The sequence below is a fragment of the Oryctolagus cuniculus genome, chromosome 4 (genome assembly GCF_964237555.1).
Source record: "Oryctolagus cuniculus chromosome 4, mOryCun1.1, whole genome shotgun sequence".
In the NCBI taxonomy this organism is placed as follows: domain Eukaryota; kingdom Metazoa; phylum Chordata; class Mammalia; order Lagomorpha; family Leporidae; genus Oryctolagus; species Oryctolagus cuniculus.
The window spans coordinates 155584302-155599727 of NC_091435.1; the positions used below are offsets into that span (position 1 = coordinate 155584302).

Below are 15426 nucleotides of genomic sequence, written 5' to 3' on the forward strand. Positions count from 1 at the left end.
TTTTATTTGAAAGGTAGAAGTAGACAGAGGTCTTCCATCAATAGCTGGGCATTCAGAAGCAGAGCTGGACTTTAGCCTAGGCACTCCCAATATGGAATGTGGGCATCTCAAGTAACTGCTCTTAGACAATTAACTGCTGTTAACACCCACCCCAAGATAAAACATTTCATAAGCATTTCATATATAGGGACAGCCCCTTAAAGTGGAGTAAATGTAATTATTTTTTCTGTTAATATTTGGGAGCCCTTGGCTGGCCCCGTGGCTCAGCTAATCGTCCGCCTGTGGCGCCAGCACCCCGGGTTCTAGTCCTGTTTGGGGCGCTGGTACTAGTCCCGGTTGCTCCTCTTCCAGTCCAGCTCTCTGCTGTGGCCCAGGAGGGCAGCAGAGGATGGCCTAAGTGCTTGGGTCCCTGCACCCGCATGGGACACCAGGAGGAGGTACCCGGCTCCTGGCTTTGGATTGGTGCAGCTCCGGCCATAGCAGCCATTAGGGGAGTGAACCAACGGAAGGAAGGAAGACCCTTCTCTCTGTCTAGAACTCTGTCTGTCTCTCTCATTGTCTGATTCTGCCTGGCCAAAAAAAAATATATATATATATATTTGGGAGCCTTTGATAACTAGCTTGCTGCAACCTTTTCCCATTCTCTCATTTTTTTAAAAGATTTATTTATTTATTTGCAAGTCAGAATTAGAGAGAAGGAGAGGCAGAGAGAGAGGTCTTCCATCCGCTGGTTCACTCCCCAGTTGGCTGCAATGGCTGGAGCTGTGCCAATCCGAAGCTAGGAGCCTAGAGCTTTTTCTGTGTCTCCCACGTGAGTGCAGGGGCCCAAGGACTTGGGCCATCTTCCACTGTTAAATCAGTCTGGTGAGCAAAGACTTCATGAGTATTGTGCCCTTTGGTGAGGTAACTACGGGCTCTTAGTTCTGAAGGTTCAAGTACTGGTTTTACCAGTTCATTCTAAGGCAGAGGTGGAGAATGTCTTATAAGTCCCACAGTCATTTGGTCTGGCCCTGCCAAGGCAACTGCAGGCAGGACTCAAAATTCAAAATCTATAGCAGGCTAATTTTTAAATTGGTAATTTTGTATGGCCCACAAAAATGGTGTTATAAATATCCAAATAGCTGTAGGCAAAAAAATTTTCCTAACCCTTGTAGGGTCATCAGAATTGGGCACTAACAATCCTAAGCAAACGTCTGAGAGTAATTTTAAAGCAATGTATCATGAGAAATACCTAGTTTGATAATGTTCAGCTGGTGACTTGTTGACTAGCTTATGTCCTGGTTAATGAATCCTTTGGGAGAATTGGTTATGATATTTTCAAGCTATAATATTTCTTGAAAAAATTGCATGAGTTCTTTAAAATAATACCCTTTTTCCTGGGCAGTGTTGGAGAAAAACTGGTTCTTTATTTTTCATGGAGACTGTTTCCTCTGTAGTTTCCAAGAGTGTAATTAATTTGGCAGTTCTTACCTTTAGAAGTTGCTCGTTGCTTTTTTTTTCTTTAATTTTTGTAAAGTACACACAGCACAAATTTTACCATATTAGCCATTTACAATTCAATGGTATTAAATACTTTCACATTGGTGTATAGCCATCCAGAGCTATTTATCTTCTCCAACTTTTTAAAAATTTTTTCCTCTAACCCCATCATTGGCAATAACCATAATGCTACTTTCTGTCAAGAGGACTTGTGCTTTTCTGAGAGGCTTATTTCTGTCTGCATAATTCCTTCAGGGTTCATCCTTGTTGTATCATGTAAGTCAGAATTTTTTTTTAGGGTTGAATAATGTTCCATTATTACATACGTGCATACTCTTACTATATTTTATTTACCCATTGTTAGACACTGGGGTTGCTTCCACCTTTATTCTGAACAAAGGGGCTGTGAACTTTGGTTACAAATGCCATTTGAGTCTCTGCTTTCGGTTCTTTGGACTACATTCTCAGAAGTGTGATTGCTGGCTGGCGCTGCGGCTCAATAGGCTAATCCTCCGCCTAGTGGCGCTGGCACACCAGGTTCTAGTCCGGTCAGGGCGCTGGATTCTGTCCCGGTCGCCCCTCTTCCAGGCCAGCTCTCTGCTGTGGCCAGGGAGTGCAGTGGAGGATGGCCCAAGTGCTTGGGCCCTGCACCCCATGGGAGACCAGGAGAAGCACCTGGCTCCTGCCTTCGGATCAGCGCAGTGCGCCGGCTGCAGGATGCCAGCTGCGGCAGCCATTGGAGGGTGAACCAACGGCAAAGGAAGACCTTTCTCTCTGTCTCTCTCTCTCTCACTGTCCTCTCTGCTGTCAAAAGAAAAAAAAAAGAAGAAGAAGAAGAAGTGTGATTGCTGGGTCATATAGTAATTATATTTATAGTATTTTTTATTTAAGTTATAGAAGTTTCATATATTCCATATATACAGATTTAGGAACATAGTGACACTTCCTCCCCTACATTCCCTATTTATAATATTTCTGAGAAATCTCCACATTGTGCAGTAGCAGCTATACATAGGTTCCAATTTCTCATTTTCTCCTGTTTTGGTAATAGTCATTCTTCATGGCAGTAAAATGATACTGATGGGTTTTCATTTTCTTTTCTCTAATGATACTGATGTTGAATATCTTCTCATCTGCTTCTTGACTGTTTGAGTATCTTTGGAAACATATCTACTGAAGTCTTTTTGTCCATTTTCTAATCAAGATTTTTGGTAGTTCCTGAACTGTAGGAGTTCTCTACATAGATACCAAATTTTTATCAGTTGCTCACTGATTTTTAAGAATGAATCCTATATAATTAGATTTTTAGGTTGCCCCTGAGGTGGATTTACTTTTGGGAAGATCACTCTTTTTATATATAATCTCTGTAGTCAATATTTTGTTGTGAGACTTCTAGGGTATTTTCTATTCGGATTTATTCTTAGTGTATATGCTTTGCACTTTATCCTTGCTTGTTTTTATTTCTTTCTTTCTTAATTGAAATGCCGTTCTTCCTTGATTACATGATTGTATTTCCTGCCACATCCACTGAGTGGTAGAGGCCCAAGCACTTGTGCTATCTAGGCACGTTAGTAGGAAGCTGGATCAGAAGCAGAGCAGCCAAGATTTGAACTGGTATTCCCGTAAAGTTATGCCAGCATGGCAGACAGTGGCTTAACCCACTGTACCATCGCCAGCCCCAGGGTCCATGGTTTTTTTGTTTTGTTTTGTTTTTTTGCCATTTTTTTCTTTATTCATTTTGCTAAGTTAAGTGATAACTGTTTTTTGCTGTGTGGGTTTTTTTTTTTTATTATAGTGATGCTGACTACTTTTCTGTTACTCGTTTCCTGAATTGTCTTTATGCATTTATGATGGAATCTTTTAAAGATTTTCCCAAGATTTTTAAGAGTTTTCTACATATTAAAATTACTAATCCCTAGCATCCTTTGTCAAAATTTTTCTAATATATTTTCCCTTGTGTTTTGCATGTATGGTTTGTGCTTTGCAAACCCGAAGCCTCAAATTCTTATGTAGTCAAACCTAGTAGTCTTTTGTGGGATTTTTTGATCAGTTATAGTAAGGTAATTCTTTCCTGGCAAATTTGATAAATATTAATTTGGGGTTGGTATTGGGTTTTGTGTTTTTCTATTTTTCCTTCTGTTTTACTTATGTAGAATCATTTTGATAAAACTGGTCACAGGTTTCACTTTATTTTTTATTTAGTAATCTTTGACTTAATACCATTGATTTGGATATTCTTTCCTTTGCTCAGTGGGTTGGCAGTGTCTCATTTATTACACATTGAAGGCTTTTGACATTTGCAGAATTGTGTGCAGTTTCAGCTATTAACTGACCCCAAGGTCTGTGATAAAGTAATTTGTAGTTTTGCTGAGGGTGAAATGTTAGTCCTTGCTGCCGGGCTTGCCCATAGGAGCTGATTATGTAGCTCAAAGAGGAAGCCTATCAGACAGGCCAGCACCCGCATCTCAACGCAGCTTTGTTTTTCTCTACTTGTCGTCGCGTACGCAGTACTGTTTCTTTGTGAAATATGGGCCCGAAAAGAAAACCAACTGCTAGTGCTGGTGATGGAAGTGAAGAGAAAATGAAGAGGTCTAAGTGATGGTTCTTAGCCAGAAAATAGACGTTTTGGATAAAATAAAGTGGTTTTGCAGATTCAGGTAAGTTTGTGGTTGGTTAATGTTGCTACAATATTGATGTGTAGTAGCTTGCACTTTGGCAGCATTTGCTTTTATAACAATAAATTTGTAGTAATGCATTTTTAGGAGCACTGAACATTGACTTTAAGGCATCACTTAAATGTCAGTTATAGTTCAATTATTTGTAGAGATAAAATTAAGCGCTAGTAATACTTGAAACTTGGTAACTTTGGTGTCATGAAAGCTTTGGAGTATGTTACACATTATTCAGTTTGTTAAAATACTGGACTATCCTGTTCCTATAACATTTTTGTCCTTGTGACACTGCAACTCTTGATTGACATAAAAAATGCACTCCTTGGGCCATTAATACCGATCTTTTTTTCCTCCTCACATTTTAACTTTGTTTACTGTAGCACATGAGCAATAATATGTTAGCAAATTAAACAGCCTATGTTGGTGATGTTTTTATTTGAGATTGTGTTCGGTTATACAGATCGAGTATCCCTTATCCAGAATGTTTGTCACCAGAAATACTTTTTATGTTGTTTTTTTTTTCCCAGATTTTGGAATATTTGCATGTACATAATGAGATATCTTGGGGATGACACACAAGTCTAAGCACAATTCATTTATGTTTCATGTACACCTTACATATGTAGCCTGAAGGTAATTTTAGAAGCGTTTTTGATTTGTGCATGAAACAGTTTCCTGGTTTAGAATTTCCCACATGGGAGCATTGTATCAGCACCTCAAAAAGTTTCAATTTTGGAGCACTTAAGATTTTGGGTTTTCATATTAGAGATGCTCAAGCTCTATAATATCTTGTAGAGAGGCCTTTTGCAACATTTTTTTCTCATTTGCCAAGTATCTCCTTGTTCACATATTATCTAAAAATACCCCATGAATAGTTCCACATCTTTTGTTAACTTCAAACATCTGTATGGATTGGGATTTTTATTAGTTGGTGGGTACAGTAGAGCTAATAGTTATTTCTCAAGGAACCTCCCAATATAGGAGAAGAAAAAGATACATAAACCAGTGAAACATTAGGGATCTCTGGGAGTATGGAGTTAAGAGATACTAGGGTAGAATGAAGGAGAGGTTTCTAAGCAGTTTAGGAAGGAATTACTTTCTTTAGTAATCTGATTGGAATCATTCTGCTTATAACATGTTTTCACCTGGTTATTGGCAATGTTACTATAAGGCTATTAACTTCAGCATGTTCTGGCTGAATGAAAGAACATTATTATCTTTTAGCTGATGCCTTTGGGTTTTTATGATGGTATTGTTTCTTTCAAATAGTATCTTTACACTAATATATTACTTATAATATAGATATGAAATGTTACTTAATTATGGTATTGGTAGACATTCTAGTTTTGTTCTCACATTAAAAGAAATTACTTCAAAGCTTTGCTATTAAGAATAGCTGATTTTGGGCTTAAGGATGGTACATTTGCTAAATTTTAAGGAAGATTCTTATGTGTTTATTAGGTATGGATATCAATTCAAATACTCATAATTTATTTAAATAAAGTTTCTTTTTTAGAATGATAGTATAATAATGTGTTTCTGAAAGTCTGTAATTGGCTGTTGTTCTTTTAATGTATTTGTTGAAATTTCTTTGCTTGTATTTTATTTGACTTTTTTCTTTTTGCCTTTTTTGTACATGCAGTTATGAGAAAAATTCTATCAATAACTGGCTTTAGAATCAGACCACGTTTCCTTTGGAGTTGATAAATGGAAATACAAATGAATGTTTTTACTCCTAATGTATTTTTTGTTGTTGTTTTTTTTTTTTAAAGATTTATTTATTTATTTGAAAGAGTTACACAGAGAGAGGAGAGGCAGAGAGAGAGAGGTCTTCCATCTGCTTGTTCACTCTCCAGTTGGCCGCAACGACCAGAGCTGTGCCAATCCGAAGCCAGGTGCCAGGAGCTTCTTGCCGGGGCCCAAGGACTTGGGCCATCTTCTGCTTTCGCAGGCCATAGCAGAGAGCAGGATCGGAAGAGGAGCAGCCAGGTCTCGAACCAGGATGGGATGCCAGCACTTCAGGCCAGGGCATTAACTTGCTGTGCCACAGTGCCGGCCCCATACTCATAATGTACTTTGTAGTCAAAGTATATCCAACAGAAAGCAGGCTGAATGAAAATTTAATTCAACTTTTTTGTGAGCATACATCACAGGCGTACTTGAAAAGTCTTATTTTATGATCTTTCCATCTTTTCCATTTCATGAAAAAGGCATACTGTGAAAAAGTTTTATGTTTGAAAAGGAAAACTTTCACAACAGGGAAAAGAGTGATGCAGTACTTTTTGGGTATCCACTAAAATAAATGCAAGATTTTGTATAAAGTAAAAGATTTAATGTTAATTTTGCTCAATGTAAGAAGTTTCAACTTAATTAGCATTTATATTTAAAACATTACTATTTACTTATGAGATAGGATCTAGCTGAAAAAACATTTCCAGTGACAGTGTTTGTGAAATTCAGGTTATGGTTGCTGTTACTAACAGCGGAAACCAGAAGACACACTAAAAGTGGCATGGAGAATAAATGTCATGTCTAATATAAAAGTTGTGTTTAATTAGATGTGGCTTATTCAGCATATTTATCTAATGTCAAAAGATTGGCATCACTACATTCAGTGTAGAGAAATGGATCATAATTTTCTTGCATGATATGATGCTATTAGAAAATATTATTGAGTCCGTGGCAGGTGTGTGAAAAGGGTTTGATTATTTCACCCTGAACCAAAAGTAAAAGAAGAGCATATCAGATGTTATAGGAAGAAACAAATTGCAAGGTGAGGTGGCTTGTCATCCAGCAAGCTGCTAAAACTTGCTATTTGTGGATCTTTTTAACAATAAAGTATCATCTGTTAGTGGTACTTTGTTAATGTTAAAATTAGAATAAAGGAAAGCACATGTGAAAAACACAACTCCAAAAAATTGTTAATACAAAGAGTTAAAGTGATAGGAGTAGATATTGAAACTGTTTAATAAATTAAATCTAGGTCGGGTAATAATCACTACCAAAATTACAGTGTTTTTGGTGGCAGTGGAATGGGACTAAATCACCAGAGTGTGCAACTAAAAAACCAGGAAAATGAAACAAGTTGTAGTGTCACCAGCACAGATGGTGGTTGTAAATAAACAGCCATCCCTTGGTGTCCATGAAGTATCGTTCCAGGACCTATAAGGATACCAAAATCTGTAGAGGCTCAGGTCTTTTCTAGAGAGTGGCTTTGTATTTGCATATAACCAGCACACATCATCTCCAGCTTACTTTGTAATATCTAGGATGATGTAAATAGTTATACTTTTTTTAGGCAGTAATAATGGTGTGGGGGGGGGGGTCTATAACTATCTGGTTTTTTAGATACATGTATTTTTTATCTATGATTGATTGAATCCACCAATGCAGGGCTTAAGAATGTGGAGGGTTGATGATGTATTTTCCCCCACTTTCAAAGGTAACTATGTAAGGAAACTTCAGAAAGCATGGAATGGAAAACAACATGAGCTTACTTTGGTGTAAAAAAGTTTGAAATTCATGCACAATATTCTTTTCTTTAAAAAAATTTATATTTGAAAGGCAGAGTTAGAGCAGGAGAGAGAGAAAGGTAGGTTTTCCATCTGCTGGTTCACTCCCCAGATGGCCACAACAGCCGGGGCTAAGCAGAGCTGAAGGCAGGGGCCCATGGATTTCAGCCATCTTCTCTGCTTTCCCAGATGCACCAGGCAGGGAGCTGGATGGGAAGTGAACTGGTGCCCATGTGGCATGGCAGCTTAACCCTTTAGACCACAATGCTGGCCCTAGGGTTTTCATAATAAATATTTTCCATGAATTGTTTGGCGACTAGTAGTATACCCATTTCTTAAAATGTAAAGTAATTTAGAAATGTGATTTTTTTTTTTTTAAGATTTATTTATTTATTTGCAAGTCAGAATTACAGAGAGGAGAGGCAGAGAGAGAGGTCGTCCATTCACTCCCCAGTTGGCTGCAATGGCCAGAGCTGCGCTGTTCTGAAGCCAAGAACCAGGAGCCAGGAGCTTCCTCCGAGACTCCCACGAGGGTGCAGGGGCCCAAAAACCCGGGCTATCCCCTACTGTTTTACCAGGCCATAGCAGAGAGCTGTATCGAAAGTGGGGCAGCCAGGTCTCAAACCGGTGCCCACATGGGATGCCAGTGCTTCAGGCCAGGGCGTTAACCCGCTGCACAACAGCACTGGCCCCAGAAATGTGATCTTAAATTTAATTAATACTGTAACAGACTTTAAAATGTGGAGGAAAAACTTTCAATTTGTGATTTCACTTACCAGCGTCTTATATGCACCTAGCATTGAATCAGATTTTGCAAATATTTAAACCACTGTTAACTGTGTAAGTATGTAATATATCAATTTTCCACGTTTCCAGATACGAAAACATTTGGAGGGGGATGATTAACTTATTATAGGCATTTTCTCTTTCAGCTGCTTTTCTAACCCAAACTGTGTGTCTTGATGACACAACAGTAAAGTTTGAAATCTGGGATACAGCTGGTCAAGAGCGATACCATAGCCTAGCACCAATGTACTACAGAGGAGCACAAGCAGCCATCGTTGTCTACGACATTACAAATGAGGTGGGTACAGGGGCATTGTATGGTTGAAACTATTGGTACTTTTTGTTATTCAGAATTTTGATTAGAGAAAATATTTTGAAATGCCTTTTTTTTTTTAGCCAGTGAAGATCTTTCTGCCAAAGCTTTTGTGAATTAATCATTTTTAAAAAATAACAAAAAAAAACTTCTTTTTTCTATTTATTCATAGAAATATTGTAGAGGTTATTTTGAACTATAATCTCCCCACTATGCTATGTAACACTAGGAACTTATTCCTTCCTTCACACTCAGTTGGTACCAAATTTCCGAATTTCTATCCCAACCTTTCCCAGCCTCTGTTATAAATCACCTTTCCATGTTCAGATTGATTTTATTTGAAAGCTCTGACATACAGACAACAAGCTGTACTTGTGTATGTCTAATACCGCTTTTTATATATATCTACTTATTTGAGAGGGAGAGACAGAGAGAGGTCTTCCATCCACTGGTTCACTTCCTAAATGGTCGCAGTGGCTGGAGCTGGGCCTATCAGGAGACAGGAGCTTCCTCTGAGTCTCCCACATAGGTGCAGGGGCCCAGGCACTTGGGCTATCCTCCACTTCCTTCCTAGTCCATTAGCAGAGAGTGGAATTGGAAGTAGAGCAGCCGGGACTTGAATTGGAGCCCATATGGGATGCCAGTGTTGGCAGCAGACCAGTGTACTGCTCTACAACACCAACCCCTGATGTACAAACCTGACGTGTCTTCCACTTCCATCCATTCTGCATTTCATTCTTTTTATGACTGAATAATGTGTATATGCCACATTTTCTTTATCTGTTTATCTGATGATGGACACCTTGGTTGATTGCATTTCTAGTTTTTAAGAAATCATCTTATTGTTTTCCATAGTGTCTATACTGATTTACATTCCCTCCAGCAGTACACATTTATACATGTAGTGAAATGTCATGCTGTAACCCATAAATAAAAACAGTGGGTAGCCCTGCACCCGCATGGGAGACCAGGAGAGGCACCTGGCTCCTGCCTTCGGATCAGCGTGGTGTGCCGGCCGCAGCGGTCATTGGGGGGTGAACCAACGAAAAGGAAGACCTTTCTCTCTGTCTCTCTCTCAATGTCCACTCTGCCTGTCAAAAAAAAAAAAAAAAACTTTTAAAAAAAATTTCTTTAAGCTAAAAGTGTCTCAAACTACACAGTGGTCCTAAGAGATTGTCTGTCCCAGAGTCACACAACGGACAGTTTTTCAAACCTTATCTCACAAAGATGTTTGCTAACCATTTTTTTGATCCTGTGCCAAATAACTGTTTCTTTGTTTAACAGGAATCCTTTGCAAGAGCAAAAAACTGGGTTAAAGAGCTTCAGAGGCAAGCAAGTCCTAACATTGTAATAGCATTATCAGGAAACAAGGCTGACCTAGCAAATAAAAGAGCAGTAGATTTCCAGGTAAGTAAATGTTGACTTGAAGGCACTCAATTTTTGTGAATATCAGTAGTGATATATAAATTGATTCAGATTTTCTTGACCTTGACAATTAAAGAAATAATTATTCAGAGTAAAGTATATAAAACCAAAAGTGATTGTCCTCCACCTCCCACACATACTTGAACTAGTATACTTCCCAAGCATTTACTCATCTCCCAGTATGTATCAACTCAGAGGTGTGCCCACATACTTAGGGTGCTTTAAAAGTTTATGAAAAAATAAAATAGTTTATTTTTGTGCGAAAACCCTTGAAATCCATGCATAGTTTTTCAATAAAACATGGTTTCTAGAAACTCGTTGAAGCCCCCTCATATGTACATACACACATACTGAACACACTCAGGTGACTGTTCTTAAAAGGACATTCAAAAATAAAATCTCAAAAATCTGCTTTGTTATCTTATGTCATCTATAGTAGCTAATCTAGAATGTTCCCTGCTGTAAAATAGGGCTGGTGAGATGTTTCTCATTTTTGCTTTTCAATTTTTTTGAAATGTCTTGACAGAAGATTCCCATCCACAGATTACTACTCAAATGCCTGCAACGGCCCAGGTTTAAGCCCAGCTGAACCAGGAGCCAGGTCAAGCACATGAATGCAGAAACCAAACTACTTAAGCCATCACCCCTGCCTCTCACGGGATGCAGGCATCCTAACCAGCGTCTTAACCACTAGGAAAAATATCCATCCTGCAATCATTTAAAAACAAAGCAGATCTTCAGTTAGACTTAAAACTTTGTGAACTTCTGCTCTTTATGCAGTTTGGCTATGGCCATTAGGTGTATAATGTTAGTGTTGGCATCATTTTCTTAATTGAATATGTGATAGATTGAATACATAAACTGAAAAGAAACTATATTTCTTGCACCATCAGGTATTAAGCTGAGTAGATTACATTTCACTTAATTCTTGGGACAACCATGTAAGGTATTATATTATCTATTATATTCCCCAAGACAGTTACCTCTCCGGCATAAACTGGTAGGGAGAGCACTTAAATTATAGCTATAAATGGCCCTGTCATGGTTCAAAGGAACTCACTTGTTTCTTTGTCAAATGGGAAAGATAATTGGTTGCTCCTCACAACAGCTGTGAGGATTAATGTAAAACCAAGTGAAGCAAGGGATTGTGCAAGAATTTCAGGCAGGAGAGGATACATTCCATTACAGTTCTCTTATACAGTGCTTTTCCTTCGTGATCGTTATTATGCAGTTGTTTATAGTTAATCAAGTTTCAGTAGTAACAAAAAGGCACTTTTTTATAACAAAAATAAAGTGGGCTTAGTAACAGCATACTTCAAAAGGTTTGTGGAAAACAGAATTAAAGGTAAGTTTATTTTGGTGCAAAAAAACTTTGAAATCATGCATACACTTGGTCTTCAGAAAGTTCATGAAAAATGTGTGTTGTGAATATTTCCAAAATATTTGTCTCTTTTCTACGAACAGGAAGCACAGTCCTATGCAGATGACAACAGTTTATTATTCATGGAGACATCAGCTAAAACATCGATGAATGTAAATGAAATATTCATGGCAATAGGTGAGATTAATAATGTCTTCAAATTATATAGGCCAAAAAAGTAGGGAAACGTTGATTTGACTATCTCCATTTAAAAAAATTCTTGACTTCTTTTCTTATGATTATACTACTTTTCTAAGGCTCTTTCACCAAGTAATGCTTTTTTGAATTTTTAAATGTGAAATACTATTACCTGTCGCTCCCCCTCTTCATGGAGGAACGACACAGGACCCTGCGCTGTTCTTTCGTCTGCTCGGCCCTTCCCGGGTTTGCTGCTGGTTCTTCCCGGGTTGGCTGCCGACCCCTCCATCTCCGTGGAGGGGCGGTTCCCCCTGCCACTTTCCCCACTTCTGCGGGGGAGTGGCACACCGCCGGCCGGCTCTCTCGGGGGCTGCTCAGATGTTATCCGGATGTTCCCGGTGCATGTTGTCTCTCTCCTCCTTTATAGTCCTCTTGCACCAATCCCAACTCTGCTACCTACACGCCGAGTATGCTGCTCTCCTCCAATCAGGAGCAGGATCAGCTCCTGCAGGTTATTGGTCAAACTGGAGGCAGCTGTGTAGAAGTTGTTTACTCCTCTCCCAGTGCCATATTGTGGGAGAGCAGATGCATAGAATAAGTCTTAATTCCAGTAACTTAGTCTAGTCCGAGTTGCTCCCCACAATTACCTATGAAATTGCAGTACTATCAGTTTAGGTAAGTTTCTTCCAGATGAGTTAAGCCTGAGTTTTGACTTGATAATTCAAGCAGATTTTCCAAAGGTTTCACTGAGAAATTTGCATAAGTGTGTGGTTTTCTGTTGCAGTAGTACCCTGGTATCTCCTTATGAGATATATTTCAGAACCTCCAATGGATGCCTGAAACCAAAGTAGTGCCTGACTATAATGCTATTTCCATCTAATTTTTTGCCTGTTGAGCTGCAGCAATGTAACTAGCATGAATTTCCTTTTCCTTCATCACAGTTTCTTGATTTATTTTTACTAAAAATCTCAGCAATTGCAGCACCAAATTTTTTTTCTTCCTTAAAAAGTTGAGAACTTTTATGTTTTCACTTAAAGGAAGCACTATGTAGCTTTTCTGGCACATCCAAATTGCCAGTATCATCATTGTGCTTCCAGGCATTAAGTAAGGTGAGGATTAATTGATGACCAACACTACAAGGCCGATTCAGTTTTTTGTTTGTTTGTTTTAAAATTTATTTATTTGAAAGGCAGAGTTAGAGGGAGAGACAGAAAGAGAGATCTTCCATCAAATGGCTGCAGTGGCCAGTGATGGATCAGACCAAAGCCATGCGGCGCTCTCTGATCTCCCACGTGGTTTCAGGGCCCCAAGCATTTGGGTCATTTTCAATTGCCTTTTCAGACACATTAGCAAGGAACTTGGTGGGAAGTGGAGCAGCCAGGATTTGAGCCAACTTCCATATGGGGTGTTGGTGCTGCAAACAGCTTAACCTGCTACGCCAGAGTGCCAACCCCAGGACAGTCAATCTTTACAGAGACCATGACTGAGTGACTAGTGGGCAGGTGGTATATAACATGGAGCCGTTAGACAAAGGGGATTTCACATCCCAAGAAGAACATGATAAGATCATGCCAGCTTTCATCACTATTCAGGAAGGACATGTAAATTTCAACTTTGAATTATATCTTTGGATTTTTCAATTTAATATTTTTGTCTGTGATTGTCTACATGTTATGGAATTATGGCTAACAAACTGCAAGTAAGGGGAGACTACTGTAAAAGGAAGATACACTCAAAACTATTGTAATATTTAGACATAATTTGACTTCTTTTTCAGTATTTTAATTTCTGTCTTTAATTCAAATGTGCTGTTAAGATCACTTTATAGTCAGAAATTAGCCTACAGATTAGTTTTTTTTCCTTAAACTGCAATGTTTCCTGAAAGAGATCCTAAGTGTAAGTGGAATTGTGGCTGTCCTGTTTGCTTCACAATATCAATAACTTAAATCACACCATTCTTAATCACCTTAACCAATTCAGGGACTAAAAAGGTCTGCAATACAATTTTTTTCCTTCGGCCTTCTAACCTCACTCAGATGTAATTTTAGAGGGGTCCTATGTTGGCATAGCGGATAAAGCTGTCATCTGCAATGCCAGCATCCCATATGGGCACCGGTCTGAGTCCCAGCTGCTCCACTTCGATCCAACTTCCTGCCAATGTGCTTAGGAAAACAGCAGAAGGTAGCCCAAGTCCCTGGACCCCTGTACTTATGTGGGAGACCTGGAAGAAACTCCTGCCTCCTGGCTTTGACCTGGCCCAGCCCTGGCTGTTGCAGCCATTTGGGGGTGCACCAGCAGATGGAAGATATATTTCTCTCTCTGTCTCCCCCATCCCACCTCCAGTTTCTCTCTCACCCTTGCTTTCTGTAACTCTGCTTTTCAAGTAAATAAAAATAAATCTTAAAAAAAGAAGAAAATACATCCACACAAAACTACCTAGGCCGTTGTGGCCATCTGGGGGTGAACCAGCATGTGAAGATCTTGATAACTTTCTGTCTCTTTTTCTCCCTGTCTTTCACATAAATCTTTTGGAAAGGAAGCCCTTAGAGAAGTATGCCAAAGGGAGGAATGAATGAAAATCTAAGTTTGTATTAGATATAATGTAGTTCATAATGCTAGCCGATCAAATGTCCCTGTTATGGGTGTTCACCATTAATCAAGGGTACATGTAACTGGAAATTTTTTTTATTACCATGTAGGCCGCCATTCCTAAAGTAGTGACCCACGCACAGGCTTTCTTCCCAAACTTCGATTCTCCTGGCTCTTTTTTTTTTTTTTTTTTTTTTTTTTTGACAGGCAGAGTGGACAGTGAGAGAGAGAGAAAGACAGAGAGAAAGGTCTTCCTTTTTCCGTTGGTTCACCCTCCAATGGCTGCTGCGCTGCAGCCAGTGCACCTTGCTGATCCGAAGCCAGGAGCCAGGTACTTCTCCTGGTCTCCCATGGGGTGCAGGGCCCAAGCACTTGGGCCATCCTCCACTGCACTCCCTGGCCACAGCAGAGAGCTGGCCTGGAAGAGAGGCAACCTGGACTAGAACCCGGTGTGCCAGCGCCGCCAGGCGGAGGACTAGCCTATTGAGCCGCAGTGCCGGCCTCTCCTGGTTCTTGTACCCGGTACCCGGTCCAAAATCAGAATTCTGCAGATGATTAATGCTGATTGGAATACGTAGAACAAATAAAAGATCCAAAATATAGCTAAGTGTTTTGTGATTTGAAGTGCAGCACATTCAACTTCTGAGTAACCTGAGTTAGGACTATGGTAAAGTTAGTCTTATAATAGGCCATCCCCAAGATTGATAGAGACTAGTGTGTCTGGTTACCTTTATTACAGTCAGTACACTTAAGCATATTTAATATTACTCTCCCTCAAACAGTAAATCCAACACATACAAAATCTTGGGGGATTGGGACAGATATCATCTGGTGGATAAATTAACAGCCATTAGCCTTTATAGCATTTAGCAGAGTAGCTGCTATTTTTAAAGGGTTTTGTCCAGTTCTGAAAAGCTACAGAAATCTGACGAAAACAGAATTGAAAGCTAGTTTTTAGAGACAGAGACTTCAGGGTCAAGCCCATTTACGTGTTAGGCACTGTTACTGATGAATCATACTAAGATTCTTTATCAGCCCCTAAGTGGAGAAAATGTGACTGAAGGGAAGAGAAGAGGCCATGGAAATTGATAA

At 39.3% G+C, this 15426-nt stretch overlaps 1 protein-coding gene across 2 annotated transcripts in view; it reads left to right on the plus strand.

The window, feature by feature from the left end:
- Positions 1-15426, plus strand: part of RAB5A (RAB5A, member RAS oncogene family) — a 33521-nt gene that overhangs the window by 16334 nt on the left and 1761 nt on the right. For both annotated transcript variants that reach the window (XM_070072849.1, XM_002716204.5), the window contains 3 exons: positions 8596-8747; positions 10047-10169; positions 11652-11745. In XM_070072849.1, the coding sequence (XP_069928950.1) occupies positions 8596-8747; positions 10047-10169; positions 11652-11745 (369 nt within the window). The remainder of the gene's footprint in view (positions 1-8595; positions 8748-10046; positions 10170-11651; positions 11746-15426) is intronic.